Source organism: Phoenix dactylifera, chromosome 2 (assembly GCF_051530095.1).
Source record: "Phoenix dactylifera cultivar Ajwa chromosome 2, Ajwa_hap1_PhDact_Kaust_v1.1, whole genome shotgun sequence".
Lineage (NCBI taxonomy): Eukaryota > Viridiplantae > Streptophyta > Magnoliopsida > Arecales > Arecaceae > Phoenix > Phoenix dactylifera.
Window position 1 is genome coordinate 57038350 of NC_143191.1, and position 18180 is coordinate 57056529.

Here is an 18180-nt window from a genome sequence, read left to right on the forward strand (position 1 = left end):
CTTATCCCTGCAATCAAGGAGGCTCTTCAGCTTACAGTTGACGTAGCCGGGCTCTCCGAGGTCGAGCCCAAGACGTCATTATAAGCACCAGAAGAGGTTGCTGCAGGTCGTAGCAGCGGAGAGGTCCAGCCGAGGCCGGTCGGATCTGTGGTGAAATCCAAAATTAGATTGGCTCTTAGCGGGACTGAGGTTTGACCTGGTCGGCACTGAGGTCTGCTTGGCTAGAATGGGGTGGTCCCCTATCTTGAGCAGGATGATTCATTTTGCCCCCTATCAATAATTATTAATCATTTTATTTTCAGCATCTCACTAATAGAAAGATCAGCTAATAGAAAAGATATATTGTTTAATATAATAGTTGAATGTTTGTAATATGATAAATAAATGTTTGCTTATGTGAAGACATCCGATTCTTTTTGATTTGATGAAGAAGATTTTAATTTTTTTTTTTTTGAATTTGAGTGGCTGTTTTCATTCTTGTTGGAACATTTATGTTGTGATTGTTTCAACATATGAAAAAATAGAGAAGAAAAATTAGCAATAGTTATATGCTTCAAATGAATAAGTAGAGAAATGGTAAAGTTATAACTTTTTATTAGGTTGATCATATTGAGCAATAAGTTGTAAAAGAAAATGACTAATTTCTTCAATTGAATCTATTTGATTATGCCACATATAACCCAGTTAGGCCTTGCGGATAAGAAGGCTTTGTTTATTATGAATGTTAAAACAAAGATATAGAATTCCTATAATATTTTTTTAATAAATTTTTCTAGCTTTATTGGTTCCCGTCCTATAATATATATATACAATATTAATATATTTATTATCGGAAAACTCTGCTTGATTAAAATATATCATGGTTATACTATCTCCAAATATAGGTCATATATAGTTCGTTAACAGTTTTGCCCATGAGGATTTTGGTACTCCTATCAAAAATAATTGAATCAAGTTCTCCTATATGATCACATATTTAATACATATGAGATCCCTAGAATTGAAAAATAAAGTTTTCTTATGAGGATTTCAGTATTTCTTATAAGATATTTTAATATATATGAGATACCTAGAATTGAAAAATAAAATTATTGGTATATATTTTAATATTTAGTACATTATAAATTTCTTACCTTAATGATGTTGGTGGATTTTCGTTAATGGTATTTTCAGCCCAAAAAAGCTCTTATTTGGGGTAATTTTCTTTTTTATGCATTATGAATTATTTTTTTGTGCCCTATCGAATGAAATTTGTTATTTTTTCTTTTTAAAGACTCCAATGAAAAATCTAAATCGCAATTTTTTAAATAAAAAGCAAAATTGTTCTCTTTTTTTCTTTGAGTTCCAAAAAGAAATAAGAAACAAATTTTTTTTAGCCTACTTTGTGCATGATTTTTTTTGTTTGCTAATTTACTTTTTCAAAATTTTCCTTTTTGAAAAGTCTTTTTTGAATGGAATTCTTTTTTGTTGGTATAGAAAATATTACAAATGGATTTGCTTTTTGAAGAGAAATATTATGAACAGATTTTCTTTTTGAAGAGTCTGGCTTTGAATGAATTATTTTATTTTTTTTGTTTTGGAGAGTACTCCTCCTTTTTCACCTTTTTTTTTGTGGGTTGATGAAGAAAATCCAAATTATGGGTTTTTGATTTTTTTTCCTTTTTTGTACAAGGAGAAACAAAATCGTGGTTTTTTCCCCCTCTTTTGTGCATTGAGAACCTAAATCTAACTCATGGTTTTTTTTTTTGCATGCTAATTTAATCTTCTTTTTGCCCTTTTGTGCGTAGAGAAATGAATTTTATCGAGAAGAGTAGATTTTTCTATGAATTTCTTTCTATTTTTTTGAATTTTGAAGAGGGGTCAAATTTTCTCTCTCCTTTGATAAAGAATATAGGTATAAAGATTGTGCAAAGCCAAAACTAGATTTACTGGAAAAAGCTTATTGCTATATTTGAAATTTTCTTTCTTCTCATTTCATGAAGGGTCACGGTTGTATCCACTTCAATATTCGTCCATCAATACATATCTCAAAGCGAAATAAAGATGATCCAATGGTCGCGGGCATGGATCTCAACTTTTTTCTTTTCTTTCTTTTGACTTTTCGTTTATTTTTGTTTCTTTTGATTTTTGGTTTTTTTTTAAATTAGTGGGTGGGAATATATTTTTTTTTGTTTTATTGTGTGTGCGTGCTTTGTTGGTAAGATTTTTTCGCTTGCCTTTAGGAAGCTGAAATGTTTGGACGGAAGTATGCCAAGTGAACGAGGTCTCTGCTTTGCTTGCCATTGACTTGACCCGGCTCATCCTTTCCGCGAACGAGATAGGAAGGAAGCGAGAAGGAAAGCCAAAGCCCTCTTCCTTGTTTGCCTTGTCTTATCCGAGCAGAGCAAGGAGGAAACCGAGGTTGTGCGATGGCGAGCGCTTTCCTCTCTTCCATCCTATCAAAAACCAGCCAAGTACTGGGCTTTGCTCAGAGATCGGCAGTCTCGCTGTCTTCATCATCGGATCCATGCAGCAGTGTCCTGAAAGATCTGGAGAAAATGGAGAGAACATTGAAGAGGATCCAGGCAGTGCTCCATGACGCGGAGGAGAGGGAGATACGAGACGAATCCGTCAAGCTCTGGCTGAAGGAGCTTAAAGAAGTGGCTTATGATGCAGATGACGTGCTGGACGAGTACGAGTACGAGTTACTGCGAGCCCAAGTGGAAGGCCGAGCTTCCCGCGAGAGGAAGCGAGTGGAAGGGGACGACGAGGTAAGTGGTTCTCTTTCCAGCAGAGTGGCTTCAATTACGGGCGGCATGTGGGATAGAAGCATCTGAAAAAATAAGTATTCTAAAGTATTTAAATCATCTAAAATTCAGAGGGTAAGGCTGGTTTATTTTTTTAAAAAAATTAAATCTTTTTATAAATTTAAAACTCCAACAGGTTTCAACTCCGGACGGCATGGGGGATAGAATCAGGGACATCAAGGAGAGGTTCGATGAGATCTCGCAGGATCGGGAACGCCTCCGTTTAAGAGAGGAAGATGGAGAGAGACGGGTCCTCAAAGCTCCGTACCCAGCATCAACCAGCCACATGGTGGAGGAGTCGGGTATTTATGGAAGGGAACGCGACAAGCAGGAGGTAATTGATTTGCTGTTCTCCGAGGGTGTGGGAAATGGTATCTCCGTCATTTCGATTGTCGGCAAGGGGGGACTGGGAAAAACCACCATCGCCCAGCTGGTCTACAACGACTCCAAGGTAGAAGAATATTTCGATCTAACCGGATGGGTTTGCGTATCCGATGATTTCGATGTTCCAAGGCTAACAAAGGCCATCCTTGAGTCTATTACTCAAAGTTCATGTGATCTTACACAACTAAGCACACTTCAAGATTCTCTCAAGAAAAGCCTGAAGGGTAAGAGAGTGTTACTCGTGCTCGACGATGTCTGGAATGATCAGCAAAGCCATTGGGAGTCGTTAAGAAACCCCTTCGTTGGCGCAGAAACCGTAAAAATTATTGTGACTTGCAGGAATTATTCTGTCGCTGAGATCATGCAGACAATGCGTCCTTATCATCCTGGCTGCTTGTCTCCAGAGCAGTCTTGGTCATTATTCAGACATTATGCATTCGGTAGTCAAGACCCTGAAAAACAACCACACTTGGCGGATATCGGTAAGCAGATTGTCAAGAAGTGTTCTGGTTTACCATTGGCTGTGAAATCAATAGGAAGCCTTCTAAGACACATGGCAGTTGAAGATGACTGGATGGATGTCATGCAAAATGATGTATGGGAAATCGAAGAGAATAATGAGATTTTTCCAGCTCTTAGATTAAGCTATAGCCGCATGCCAGCACGTCTAAAACCTTGTTTCGTTTATTGTTCCATGTTTCCCAAGGATTATGCGTTTGAGAAAGATGAATTAGTCCGATTGTGGATGGCGCAAGGTTACATCGAGACATCTGGAGGTAAAAGAAGAATGGACGACACTGGCAATGAATACTTCAATGACTTGCAAAGAAGATCATTCTTTGATTCCTATCGGTCTAAGTTTAAGATGCATGATATGATACATGATTTAGCGAAATCTATTGCAGGAAATGAGTGCTGGGCAATTGTGGATAAGAAGCTACCTAGTCTCCCCAATGAGGTTCGCCATTTATATATTGGGAAATCACTGCGCTGCTATAATTTTAGCGCCTTACGGACGTTGTTATTACAACATCGGTATGGAGATCGAAGAGTAATCCCTGAAATAATCAAGAATCTGCCGCTACTAAGATGTTTACGGACTCTACAGTTTTTTTGGGAAAGGAAAGATGAGATACCAGATTTATTTGGAAATCTGAAGCACTTGCGCTACTTATGTATCACATCCTACGAAATTGAGAAGCTCCCTGAATCAATATGCCTCCTTTATCACCTACAGATATTGATACTTGATTGCGAGAATCTTGCAAAGTTACCAGACGGCCTAGGCAACCTTACTAACCTCCACCACTTACAAATTGCGAACAAGGTAATTCTCAACCTGCCAGCTGGGATCGGAAAACTAACAAATCTTCAGAGCTTGCTTGGATGTTATATAGTGCAGGGTGGGATAGGAGGAGCACTGAAGGGCTTGGCGAACCTCCGAACTCTCATTATCTCAGGGCTTAGGAACATGGTCAACATAGAGAATGCTAGAAATGCCGGTCTTAAACATAAGCATAAATTTGAGCAGTTGGTTCTACATTGGAATGCGGTCAACGAAAAATGTGCTTTGCATGGTATTGGACACTACAGAATACTACATCTAGAAGCAGAAAATAAGGATGTCCTGGCCGATGAAAAAAGAGAGGAAGCGATGCTTGAGTATCTTCAACCTCACTCCAACCTCAAAATTTTGTCTATACAAGGGTATGGTGGTTGCAAGTTTCCTGAATGGGTTGGAGATCCTTTCTCCTTTGCATCACTTCAAAGAATCCATATATTTAATTGTGAAAAAATAAGTTCTCTTCCTCTATACATTCATGACTCTCTTGGAAATTTGGACGAACCCATATCAACATCCATGCTTGAGAGGGTGTATATTTCTGGTTGCCGGCAACTCACATCCATAGCAGGGCTGCATCATCTCCACTTGCTTAAATATCTGAAGATATATAATTGTCCTCAACTCCGGCTCTTATCAGAGCAAGGACTGCCATCCAATGTTCGATATTTGCATATTGCGGAGTGCCAGCAATTGACATCACTGTCAGGCATGCAAAACCTTACTTATCTCAAAGAATTAATTATACAAAATTGTCCTAAACTTCAGATTATGGTAGAAGATCAGCTCTCATCTATGCCTCATAGAGTGGAAATTATTGATTGCCCTGGATTGAGTAACTGGTGCCAAATACAAAGAATCAACTGCTTTCAGGTACCCTCCATCCTAAATTTGAAGGCTCCAATTGATCACTTGAAGACTTACACAATCGTACATTCTCAGATTGTTTGTTTTAATTCTTCTGTAAAACACATGCACCAATAGAGTTCTCTGATTCTCTTTTGCTAATGTACCAGGTCGCTTCAGGCAACAAGCTGACTATATCGAATACATGGGAGAAGATAATGCATGGGTTTGATGATTTGATATCCGTTGAGCATCTTTATTTCAGTAACTATTGGAAATTCCTTAGGCCGACACAGAAGAATATAATGCAAAGGTTTGATAAGTCACAATCCATTGAGGATCTTTATTTCGGTGATTCTTGGGAACCCTTTCGGCGAAGAGCCTCCATATCCGAACTTGAAGAGCTGACCATATGGGGTTGCACGAAATTTTCACCACTACGGTGCCTGCCCCAGCTCAGATCTATTCGAAGCTTGGTTATAAAGGATTGTCCTGGAGTTCGAGTCCTGCCATCATATCTACTACTATCCACGCTCAAGTCCTTGGTGGTTGATAGTTGTGAGGACCTAATATTTTTGCGATTGGCGCAGCCGAGCCGATATACATTTGAGGAGCTACAGCTTGTTAATTGCCCTAAGCTCGAACGGGTAGAAGGGCTGAATTGTCGTTTTCTCGCAAACATATTAAGAATAGAACGATGCCCTCGACTTCGGCTTCCACAAGATGATCTGCCCCAGCTCATATCTATTCGAAGCTTGGTGATAAAGGACTGTCCTGGAGTCCGAGTCTTGCAAGATAGACTGCTCCCATCCACGCTCAAGTCCTTGGTGGTTGATAGTTGTGAGGACCTAACATTTTTGCGGTTGAAGCATCGGAATCGATATGCATTTGAGGAGCTGCAACTTGTGAATTGCCCTAAGCTCGAATGGGTAGAAGGGTTGAATTGTCGTTTCCTCGCAAAAATCTTAAGAATAGAACGATGCCCTCGACTCCGGCTTCCACAAGATGTTCGGCAGCTTTCTATTCCTCCACGTGTTAAATGTCAGCTCTCATCAATGCCATACAGAGTGAAAATTGTTGATTGCCCTGGATTGAGTCACTGGTGCCAAATACAAAGAATCAACTGCATTCAGGTACCCTCCATCCTAAATTTGAAGTGCTCCAATTGATCACTTGAAGACTTGCACAGTCGTACATTCTTAGATTGTTTGTTTGAACTCTTCTATATGAAACTCATGCACCAACAGAGTTCTCTGATTCTCTTTTGCTAATGTTCTAGGTCGCTTCAGGCACCAAGCTGACTATATCGAACACATGGGAGAAAATAATGCATGGGTTTGATGATTTGACATCCATTGAGTATCTTTGTTTCAGTAATTCTTGGAAACTTTTTCTACGAAGAGACTCCATACCCGTTCTTGAAGAGCTGACCATATGGGGTTGCACGAAAATCCCACCACTATGGTGCCTGCCCAAGCTCACATCTCTTCGAAGCTTGGTAATAAAGGATTGTCCTGGAGTCCGAGTCCTACCATCTTGTCTGCTACTATCCACGCTCAAGTCCTTGGTGGTTGATAGTTGTGAGGACCTAATATTTTTGTGGTTGGCGCAGTTGATCCGATATGCATTTGAGGAGCTGCAGCTTGTTAATTGCCCTAAGCTCGAACGGGTAGAAGGGCTGAATTATCGTTTCCTCACAAACATATTAAGAATAGAACATTGCCCTCGACTCCAGCTTCCACAAGATGACCTGCACGAGCTCATATCTCTTCGAAGCTTGGTTATAAAGGACTGTCCTGGAGTTCGAGTCTTGCAAGATAGAATGCTCCCATCCACACTCAAGTCTTTGGTGGTTGATAGTTGTGAGAACCTAACATTTTTGCGGCTGGCGCAGCCGAGCCGATATGCATTTGAGGAGTTGCAACTTGTAAATTGCCCTAAGCTTGAACGGGTAGAAGGGATGAATTGTTGTTTCCTCGCAAAAATCTTAAGAATAGAACGATGCCCTCGACTCCGGCTTCCACAAGACGATCACCATCCATCTATTCCTCCACGTGTCGAAGATCAGCTCTCATCTATGCCTGACGAAGTGGAAATTGTTGATTGCCCTGGATTGAGTAACTGGTGCCAAATACAAAGAATCAACTGCATTCAGGTACCCTCGATCCCAATTTTCAAGTGCTCCAATTGATCACTTGAAGACTTATACAATTGTACATTCTCAGATTGTTTGTTTTAAATCTTCTGTATGAAACACAAGCACCAACAAAGTTCTCTAATTGTCTTTTGCTAATGTACCAGGTCGTTTCAGGCAACAAGCTGAGTACATCGAACACATGGGAGAAAATAATGCAGTGGTTTGATGATTTGACATCTGTGGAGCATCTTTGCTTCAGTAATTCTTGGAAACTCTTTCGGCTAAGAGACTCCATACGCGTACCTGAAGAGTTGACCATATGGGGTTGCACAAAAATCCCACCACTATGGTGTCTGCCCAAGCTCACATCTCTTCGAAGCTTGGTAATAAAGGACTGTCCTAGAGTCCGATTCTTGGAAGATAAACTGTTCCCATCCACGCTCAAGTCCTTGGTGGTTGATAGTTGTGAGGGCCTAACGTTTTTGCTGTTGGCGCAGCAGAACCGATATGAATTTGAGGAGCTGCAGCTTGTGAATTGCCCTAAGCTCAAACGGGTACGAGGGCTGAATTGCATTGTTTCTCCAAAAAATTTAAGAATAGAACGATGCCCTCAACTCCGGCTTGCACAAGATGATCTGTTCGAGCTCATATCTCTTCGAAGCTTGGTGATAAAGGACTGTCTTGGAGTCCGAGTCTTGCAAAATAGACTGCTCCCATCCACGCTCAAGTCTTTGGTGATTGATAGTTGTGAGGAGCTAACATTTTTACGATTGGCGCAGCCTAGCCGATATGCATTTGAGGAGCTGCAGCTTGTAAATTGCCCTAAGCTCGAATGGGTAGATGGGTTGAATTGTCGTTTTCTCGCAAAAATCTTAAGAATAGAACGATGCCCTCAACTTCGGCTTCCACAAGATGATCGGCAGCCATCTATTCCTCCACATGTCGAAGATCAGCTCTCATCTATGCCTGACGAAGTGGAAATTGTTGATTGCCCTAGATTGAGTAATTGGTGCCAAATACATAGAATCAACTGCATCCAGGTACCCTCCATCCTAAATTTGAAGTGCTCCAATTTATCACTTGAAGACTTACATAATCGTACATTCTCAGATTGTTTGTTTTAATTCTTTTGTATGAAACACATACACCAACAGAGTTCTCTGATTCTCTTTTGCTAATATACTAGGTCGCTTCAGGCAATAAGCTGACTACATCGAACACATGGGAGAAAATAATGCATGGGTTTGATAATTTGACATCTGTTGAGCATCTTTGTTTCAGTAATTCTTGGAAACTCTTTCTGCGAAGAGACTCCATACCCGTACTTGAAGAGCTGACCATATGGGGTTGCACGAAAATCCCACCACTACGGTGCCTGCCCAAGCTCACATCTCTTCGAAGCTTGGTTATAAAGGACTGCCCTGGAATTCGAGTCTTGGAAGATAAACTGTTCCCATCCACGCTTAAGTCCTTGGTGGTTGATAGTTGTGAGGGCTTAACGTTTTTCCTGTTGGCGCAGCAAAACCAATATGAATTTGAGGAGCTGCAGCTTGTGAATTGCCCTAAGCTCAAACGGGTGCGTGGGCTAAATTTCATTGTTTACCCAAAAATCTTAAGAATAGAACGATGCCCTCAACTCCGACTTCCACAAGATGATCTGTCCGAGCTCATATCTCTTCGAAGCTTGGTGATAAAGGACTGTCCTGGAGTTCGAGTCTTGCAAGATAGACTGCTCCCATCCACGCTCAAGTCCTTGGTGGTTGATAGTTGTGAGGAGCTAAGATTTTTGCGGTTGAAGCATTGGAACCGAGATGCATTTGAGGAGCTGCAGCTTGTGAATTGCCCTAAACTCGAACTGGTGGAAGGGTTGAATTGCCTTTTCCACACAAAAATTTTAAGAATAGAACGATGCCCTCGACTCCGGCTTCCACAAGCTGATCTGCCCGAGCTTATATCTCTTTGAATCTTGGTTATAAAGGACTGTCCTAGAGTTCGAGTCATGCAAGATAGACTGCTTCCATCCATGCTCAAGTCCTTGGTGGTTGATAGTTATGAGGAGCTAACATTTTTGCGGTTGATGCAGAAGAACCGATATGCATTTGAGGAGTTGTAGCTTGTCAATTGCCCTAAGCTCAAACGGGTGGAAGGGCTGAATTATCTTTTCCTCACAAAAATCTTAAGAATAGAACGATGCTCTCGACTCCGGCTTCCACAAGATGATCAACTCTCATCTATGCCTTACACAGTGAAAATTGTTGATTGCCCTGGATTGAGTAACTAGTGCCAAATACAAAGAATCAACTGCATTCAGGTACCCTCCATCCTAAATTCTTGATCACTTTAAAACTTACACAATCGTACATTCTCAGATTGTTTTGTTTAATTCTTCTGTATGGAACACATGTACAACAAAGTTTTCTGATTCTCTTTTGCTAATATACCAGGTCACTTCAGGCAACAAGCTGACTATATCGAACACATAGGAGAACATAATGCATCTGTTTGCTGATTTGACATCCATCGAGCATTTTTGCTATAGTAATTCTTGGGAACTCTTTCTGCAAAGAGACTCCATACTCGTTATTGAAGAGCTGACCATATGGGGTTGCACGAAAATACCACCACTACGGTGCCTGCCCAAGCTCACATCTCTTTGAAGCTTGGTTATAAAGGACTGCCTTGGAGTCCGAATCTTGAAAGATAGACTGTTCCCATCCATGCTCAAGTCCTTGGTGGTTGATAGTTGTGAGGGCCTAATATTTTTGCTGTTGGCACAGCAGAACTGATATGAATTTGAAGAGCTGCAGCTTGTGAATTGCCCCAAGCTCATATGGGTGGAAGGGCTGAATTGCCTTTTCTTCCCAAAAATCTTAAGAATAGAATGATGCCCTCAACTCCCGCTTCCAGAAGATGATCGGCAACCATCTATTCCTCCACGTGACGAAATTGCAGGTAGCTACACTTGCACGTTGGCTAATTGCCAAATTAATAATTGTACTGGCACCAACTGCTCTGTATCTTTATCTATCTTTGCAGAGAAAACAGAGAACAAAGAAACAATTGATGATGGAACCCAAGAGAAACAAGTGTTGGATTGTGTGATGATTGAGCATGCTAACAGTGCAGAACCATTGGTATGGATCAGCATAACCCTACTAAATCCATTCTTAATTTTTTATCTAAAGAAAATTTTAAGTTTCTTTATTTCTTTTTTGTTTCGATACAAAATTAAACATGTGCCAGCATGGCACATAGACATACTGTGCCTAGAGGTGTTTGGCATGAGTATGGTCACCGATATTTTAATCCTTGGTCAACATTAACCAAGTTTGATTGCTGTCATCTTCCTTAAAGTCAGTTTCTTGTCCAGCTTGATTGTTTATTTGTTGGCATTATCCTGGCATCACTTCTTTTTTATTTTTTGGCAAATGATCTTAGCATCAACTCCTAAATGATCTTAACTGGTAGCACCATGCAAAGAGAGTGGATTCAAGCTAGAAGCAACTTTAGGTGCGCCTTTTCCACTGTTGTGGTTGTGTTTGCTGAGAACTAAGGTTTATAAAAAAGGACTTATAGCTTTCATTGCTACCTGCTGTGTCTTATAGCTTGCAAATTGATGATAACACAAGCAATCTGTTTTTTTGGGTTCATGACACACAAATACAAGGCATGAGTACACCTTGATTTTTACATGCCTATATAAAGCTCAAAAATTTTAAGCATTCATGAGTACACCTTGATTTGGTAGGGTATGGAGAAACTTGGAATAACTTTGGAGATAGTCCTAAATTAGAATACTTGATGAATAAGGATCCATAAAGCCGACTCTAAGTAGTTGGGGAAAAGGCTTGATGATTTTAATGATTATGACATCTGGATGTCTGCAATAATCAATGCTACAAAAATTTAGAACCTATAAAAATTTGTTAGCAGACCTCTACAAGTATACATTTGACAAGCGTGGATCTTAGGATTGGTCTTAGAATAACAGAAATTCTAGGTGTCAATATGTCATGTGTGTGCATTGATCTTTTCTTTTCTTTTCTTTTTCCCCAGCATTTTGCAAACCTGAGCAATAGTCAGGAGAGGTGGGACTTGTCTTATATTATTTTATTGAAGGCACTCTAGCCTTTAAAGACTTAGCACCAATAGATAAATATGGCGAGGTTTAAAAAAAAGTAAGAAAGAAATACCAAATTCCTGCTAATAAACCATACTGGTACATATCCTTTTTTATTATAATATATTAAATGACCATAAACCAGCCACTATTTCTTGAAATTCTAATTACACGATGTTTCCAGACAACAAACTCGCATTGAAGGACTAATTTTCAGAGTCTTCGAGAGATCCACAACTATTCTTGTTGCATGGACTAGATTATCAGGCATGCTACCTAAAATTTAATGCTACCAATGTCCTTATCCATAAAAATCACTACCTTAGAACTAAGAGAAGATGTATCGTTAACAAATCTAGAAACCAAAACCATAATCTTAGCTTTTCATTCCCCATTCAAATAAAACTAACAGTGACAGTAATAAAATCAGAAGGAAGCTGAGCTCGAATCCTAAACCCTAGCACTAACCTTTGAATGAAAAGAGCGAATTGCAATAGACCAAACTCCGTCAGCAGCCTACACCCACCATTCCTTATCGATGTCATCGTCACTGCCGCTGTCGCCGCCGAAGCCGAAGGCGAGGACGAGGTCGGATGAACTCGACCCAACACATATGTTAAGGCGATATGACAAGGACTTATGGATAAAGTCGAGAAAGTTAAAGGAGTTTTCTAGTGGGAATAAGTAACTCCCACTCCAGCAGTTTGGTTTTGGGGGCAGTCCCATTCCCATTCCCATTTCAGAGGGGAATGAAAATGTTCCAGTCCCTTAAAAAGGAAAATCCAATCCTCCCAAAATCAATCCTAGCCCTCCTCCTAGTATTCAAATCCCATTTCATTTACTTAAAAAAAATAATTTTTCAAAAATATCCCTTTATTTAATCAATTATCAAAAAATTTGATTTCGATTCCAATTCATATTCCAATCCCTTCTGATTTTGATTTTGGTCGCGAACCAAACATACCCTTAGAGTAATCTGCTTGAACCTAAGTGTGGTATTGAAGCGTCTCATGCCATAAAGACATTCACAAAGTTGAATCTGATGACTAATGCTAGTTTGAAAAGAAAGGGGAGTGTCATGAGACAACCTCATTGTGAAGATTGTGATTCTGAAGACTGTGGATCACTTCACGCAAGACTTGAAGTTCTAGTTTAGATCTCTCTCTCTTTACACCTTGAAGAACCAATGCTAAGCAACTACATCAGTCCAATTGTTTCCCAGATTCAATATGTGGGTAAATTATTGCAGCTTTATTTTGTCACGGGACTTACATAGAACCATGGCAGTAGCAATGGAGAATTTGGATGCAATTGCTGGGTAATGAAGCAAGTACACACTTTATTTTCTTAGCAGAGTGGAGATCTGATGGTAGGTAGGACAAGATTATATGTAGTTGTAAGCAAGATTATACCGGACTCTGTATCGGTGCTAAAATAGCACTATGTCGGTACGGTACGGTACATAATCTTTTCGGTGTATGTTAGGTACTGGTACCGAACTGGTATGGTACGGTACGCTCCGTACCGCTTAATTCGGGCCAGTATGACGAACATAGTACTATCTTATCCTGGTGTCCTGCATGATGTCCCACCGGGACTTGAGTTCTTGCAAAATAGAATAGAAAAGGTGACAAATTTGGATATGTATGCTACGACAAATTATTTGTTTTTTGCTATAGCTTGAAACAAATGGCAATTAAAGATAAGATTCATAAAGCTGACTCTAAGTACATGGTAAGTCTTGTTGCTTGTGGCTATGCACATATCCTATTCTCTATGGATGCATCCTTTTCCATGCCTATTGAAGAGCTTATAATGAGTCACTAGCTTCACTGTATACCTCAGCAAAGTTGCATATAGATATATTGGTTTTGAAAGATTACATCCATTTAAAATGAATCCCTAGAGAGTTATACTCTAATAAGTAACTTGTCGTGATGGTAATTTTTTTTGTCTGACCCATTCGACCAACCCTCTCCGATCCATCAGACCTTTTAAGCTGTGTATATAGATATTCCCTAACTTTTAACTTCTTTAGCTTGAATGTGATCCAAAATTAAAATTTCATGCCTTTCTTCCTATCTTTTTCGACCATCTGGATGTATAATTCATTTGTCTGATGTTGTTTAGATGATCACATGCGTGAATTTGTCATGCATTACTGTCTTTGGCTTTTTTAATGATTATTTTATAAAAGAACAAAAATGATTATTTCTTGTGCAAAATCATGGCGACGCTTGGCATTGCGTCCATAGACTAGTACTCCAAGTGCGGAAACATAAGAAAAGCCATGAAGGTGTTTCAGAGTATGAGAGAGGTTTAAAATTTTTTTCCCTTTCTGAATATAAATAACTTACGCCGTCATTTGAAATCTGGTGCGCCTTCCACCTTCCTTCACTTTTCTACCTGAAAAATTTGCATGTTGGAAAGAGGAAGACAAGAGTCATTGGAAGTAACATTTTTAGATCATATGCTGTGTAACTTCATAGGAAGAATACCTTTCGGATCTCTGCTGAACTATGATATTGAAGAATAGTCATATTAATATGGAACAATGGAACTATCCCTATCTCACCCCAAACCATTATTTAATTTTCTAAAAGGAATTGCTGGTCACATCAAAGCAGAAATGCTGCAACATAAAAATCGATATATGCTTTTTATTGTTAAGAGCTTAGAAATCGAATCATATGGCAATCTAATTGTGAAATGGTAAAAGATTGATAAGGTGAACTGTTTATGGGACAGGTTTATAAGTAACTATCCATTGGATTCAAAATTTTTGTAAAAGCACTGTAGCTTGGGAACATGACAGATTGTGATCACACCGATAGATAATCATCGTGCTTAGACTGGGTATGTTGTATAGTACATAAATTTTAACTCTTAAATCCAGAGTTGCCTTGGCATGATGGATTACATCAGCATCTGAGGTATAGAGGGAACATTGACACATTAGCAAGAGTGTTAGAAGAACTAAGACCAACTTAATAATAGGGAAGTGCTTAATAGACCCACTTATGGTGCTATGTGATGCATTAAACCTTCTTTCATAGTAATAAAAGTTTAAACCTTTGATTCATTTTTAGTGATGTAAAAGATGCACTTTAAATTTATAAACAGAGATGTGTTTTTAAGCCAATGGGAGATCAGGCAGCAGCAATGAAATCTCTATGTGGACTATATTCAGGTTTGAAACTAGTGCAACTTGGGACTTAGACTGCAAATTGCTGCCACCATCCTATATTCAACAGAATAGAACGGAGAATCTTATCTACTTTTCTGAGATGCCAATCCTTCTTTTTAGTAATTACATCCCAATCATTGTTGTGAGAGCTATAAATTTGATGTTTATTGGGAAATTAGTAACACATAGATAATTCAACATGCTTTCCTGGTGAGAATAACAACTGGTGGTCAAGAATGGAAATAAAATTCTAGTTTTATACCACACTTCCAAAAATACCCACTGCATTATATGTTTCTCTTGACATAAAACATGAACATAATTTCCAAATAAACAAATAAAATAACTCCCTTATCCAAGGAAATATCTAGTTAATAATTGATATCCAGAATCATTATTTTGCCTGCCTGAAATGCTGGCTTGCTTGCCGGTCACCATTACAATCTACTAGAGTTTTGGATGTACAATGCATATCTTTGGAGATAGATTTAACAATTGCACTGTGTGAATTTAGGTTTTCCATGAAGTGAAAAGTAAGCTTTCACCTTGGACTTGCCTGCTGTACATGGTAGACTTTGAGATTTGAATGCAATTTCTTAATGTAGTTACTTGTGTATTGATTATCACATGATATATTTCTGAATCTTAGAGTCCACCATGTCTTTTGTTTTTTTAAAGTAATATGAAAATATCCAAGATTCGAATGTTGTATCTCCTGGAGAGTAAGCCCTCAGGAGTGAGGTGCCAATGGACTATGTTAAAAGTTGTTGACAGTCTGCCATGCATGTTAGATAAATCCGAAATAGAAAGTTAGTTTCCTCTTCATCAAGGACCTAGGCTGCACTAATTGCACTTTATATTGTTCGGACATTGCCGTTACAAATTCTAATATAGGTCGCTTTATGCCATGATTACAATTTCTCTTTGGAATGAAAAGGAGGGAAAACCTTCCCCTGAATATATTAAAGAATTAGTAGAAAATCAGTACAAAAGTGGTGAGTAGCATTGCAAGAAACGAACAACAGTAGCATGAACTAGAGATATAGTGTGTGGCTAAGAAAAGGCTTGTGAAAAATGGCAGTAACGGAGTTTGTACAGTTAGGTTGTCAAAGCATCTTTTTCTACAATTTTACTTTACATCAACATCTCCAAGCAATTTTGTGGTAATCTGAACATGACTTGAACCATAGTATAACTACCCCTTCCCTCTAGAGGCTGATACATATTTAATAAGAGAAACATTTGTCCCCCTTATCTCCTCTGAAAATTCATTTTGCCCACAAAATAAGCAAAAAGGGAGGCAAAGATGAAGGGGAAAGCAATTAGAACAACACCGACCAGTCCTAAAAGATTGTGATAAAAACCAAAATAGTCCTCTAAGAAGGAAGCAATTGATTTAGTTTCTCCAAACACCATTATCTTCTTCTCTATATCTCCATACTGTGAAGTAAAGAGGCCATTCAATGTCCAAGACAAGGGGGAGACATAATATAACCAAATCCACCACTTTGGAATTTGCTGCAAGGAAGCCAAAAATTAAGGCGAGTTTTACTTATTGCAAATGATTTATCATACATGAATCTGTTGTAGGAACCTTAGCATATAATCATGCATTTTAACAGTAAAAAAATAATGTAGTTTAAAGATTTAAGTCAATCTCTAAAACATGAGTATTTATACAAGCATGCCATGTATATATTTCTAGTTCTCTTTGAACATGATTTCATGCAATCAAAATAACCAATCTATGAATAAATAATTCCATTAGCATATCATGCATACCCTTTATGAATGAAGGTTTACCTTGTCGTGCATAGCAGATGAGCTGTTTGTTCTTTTTGGTTCTACATTAATTTACTTAATTTTAATATTTGATAGATTGGGAGAAAAAATGGACAAAAGTGTACTTTTCATTTGTTTAAGAGATGTAGTGCTATGAAATCTTTAGTTCTTATACATGGAAGTAACCTGATTTTTAACTGAATATCCATAGATTGATGAGGAGAAAGTTAATAGACTTACTGGACGAGGCACCACAAAGCCTGAGAAGAGAATTAGTAAGGTGTAGCAAACAGATGCCAATATGGAAGCCACTTGGATATTCGGGGTCAATGAAACGAGCAACATTCCAAGGTAAACATAGTAGAGCAATGTGCAAAACATGGTATAGAAGAACCATATGAACTTATAAGCTGTCCAGTAGTAGCCAATTGCTGGATATGCTATGAACATAAACAGTACTACCTGAAGAAATATATAGGGGATCTCGATGACCACCTGGAAAACAAGTAGAGAAATGCATATCATTGCCAAATATAGGGAAAAATTATCCTACCCTGTACATAAAATAATAGGAAACACTGATTTGAATGGTAGTAGGATAGCTGCTAAACCTGTGCAAATGAATAAGCCCATGGAGAATACATTCCTGCAGATTTTTCCCGATAGAGAACAGTGCGTTCGGTTGCAACAAATGGTAAAACTGATGAGCAGTTGTTTATCCCAGTGATGATAGTGGTGATGTACATCGATGCCAGGATGTTGAACAAACCTTGTTGATTGTTTCTTCAGAGAAAGTAATGAATATCTGGGTTAATTTCACATGCTCTTCTAGATTGAAAAAAGAAAAAATCTATCTTAAAGCTTACATTAAGTACAATGCATGTGGTCATTTGCATACTCACTGAGGACTTATATTATATGAGGGTTTCGATCATTCAGTGTTTGTTTACTGAGTAAATATCATGATTGATTTCCAAATTATGCGATACGGCTCATACATACTTTTATACATACAACAGACATAATTCATCCCCTCAAAAACTTTACATGATTTTGTTTTCTCCAAATTGTGTTTTGAATCAGCGGAATCATAGAGTATCTAGTCACCTATTATGATTCTCCACCCAGTTTATTGTTTAATTGGATCTTATATATATGCCCTATGTTACAGCGTTTGAATTTTGCATTGGAATTTCTTGAAATCAATTTGTTTTTCATGATTATGCCATTTTCTAGATATTGACTTACATGCTTATCAAAATACTGGGCACCTAATGCGTCAATAAATCGAGAACTTACATTGTTTTTCCCTGCTTCCTGAACAATACTGCAAATAGCACAGATGCAAACATCATGAATACTATCCGCACCAAGTTGTATGAAGGACTTCTCCAATAAGACCAGTATTGTTTCCACAGACATGCCTTGAATTGTCCCCAACCATTTTGTGCAAAACGAGTTGGGAAATTCAGATCTTTTGAATCTGGTGGCGGTGTACTCAATTGTTTGACTAGATCTTCATTGTCCCTATAAAACAACAGTGATAAAACAATCAATAAGCTGAAACCTGAATTTGGATTTATAAAACTAACATCT

At 38.5% G+C, this 18180-nt stretch overlaps 2 protein-coding genes across 7 annotated transcripts in view; one reads left to right on the forward strand and one right to left on the reverse strand.

Annotated features, from left to right (window-relative positions):
- Nucleotides 1-18180, reverse strand: part of LOC148714969 (ABC transporter G family member 41-like) — a 47840-nt gene that overhangs the window by 19463 nt on the left and 10197 nt on the right. For 2 of the 6 annotated variants that reach the window (XM_089929279.1, XM_089929275.1), the window contains 4 exons: nt 17884-18111; nt 17196-17367; nt 16825-17079; nt 15901-16320 (listed from right to left, as the gene is read on the reverse strand). In XM_089929279.1, the coding sequence (XP_089785405.1) occupies nt 16054-16320; nt 16825-17079; nt 17196-17367; nt 17884-18111 (922 nt within the window). In that variant the 3' untranslated portion in view covers nt 15901-16053. Of the gene's footprint in view, nt 1-13972; nt 14022-15900; nt 16321-16824; nt 17080-17195; nt 17368-17883; nt 18112-18180 lie in introns of those variants that run through there. The other 4 variants (XR_016399637.1, XM_089929277.1, XM_089929278.1 and 1 more) reach the window with 4 other exon arrangements.
- LOC103698569 (uncharacterized) lies at nt 1953-11075 on the forward strand. Its single transcript, XM_089929272.1, has 8 exons — nt 1953-2750; nt 2923-5385; nt 5529-6491; nt 6638-7513; nt 7660-8535; nt 8682-9806; nt 9940-10447; nt 10532-11075. Exons 1-6 carry the CDS (start codon nt 2409-2411, stop codon nt 9456-9458), a joined length of 6297 nt encoding a protein of 2098 aa, XP_089785398.1. The 5' UTR covers nt 1953-2408; the 3' UTR covers nt 9459-9806; nt 9940-10447; nt 10532-11075.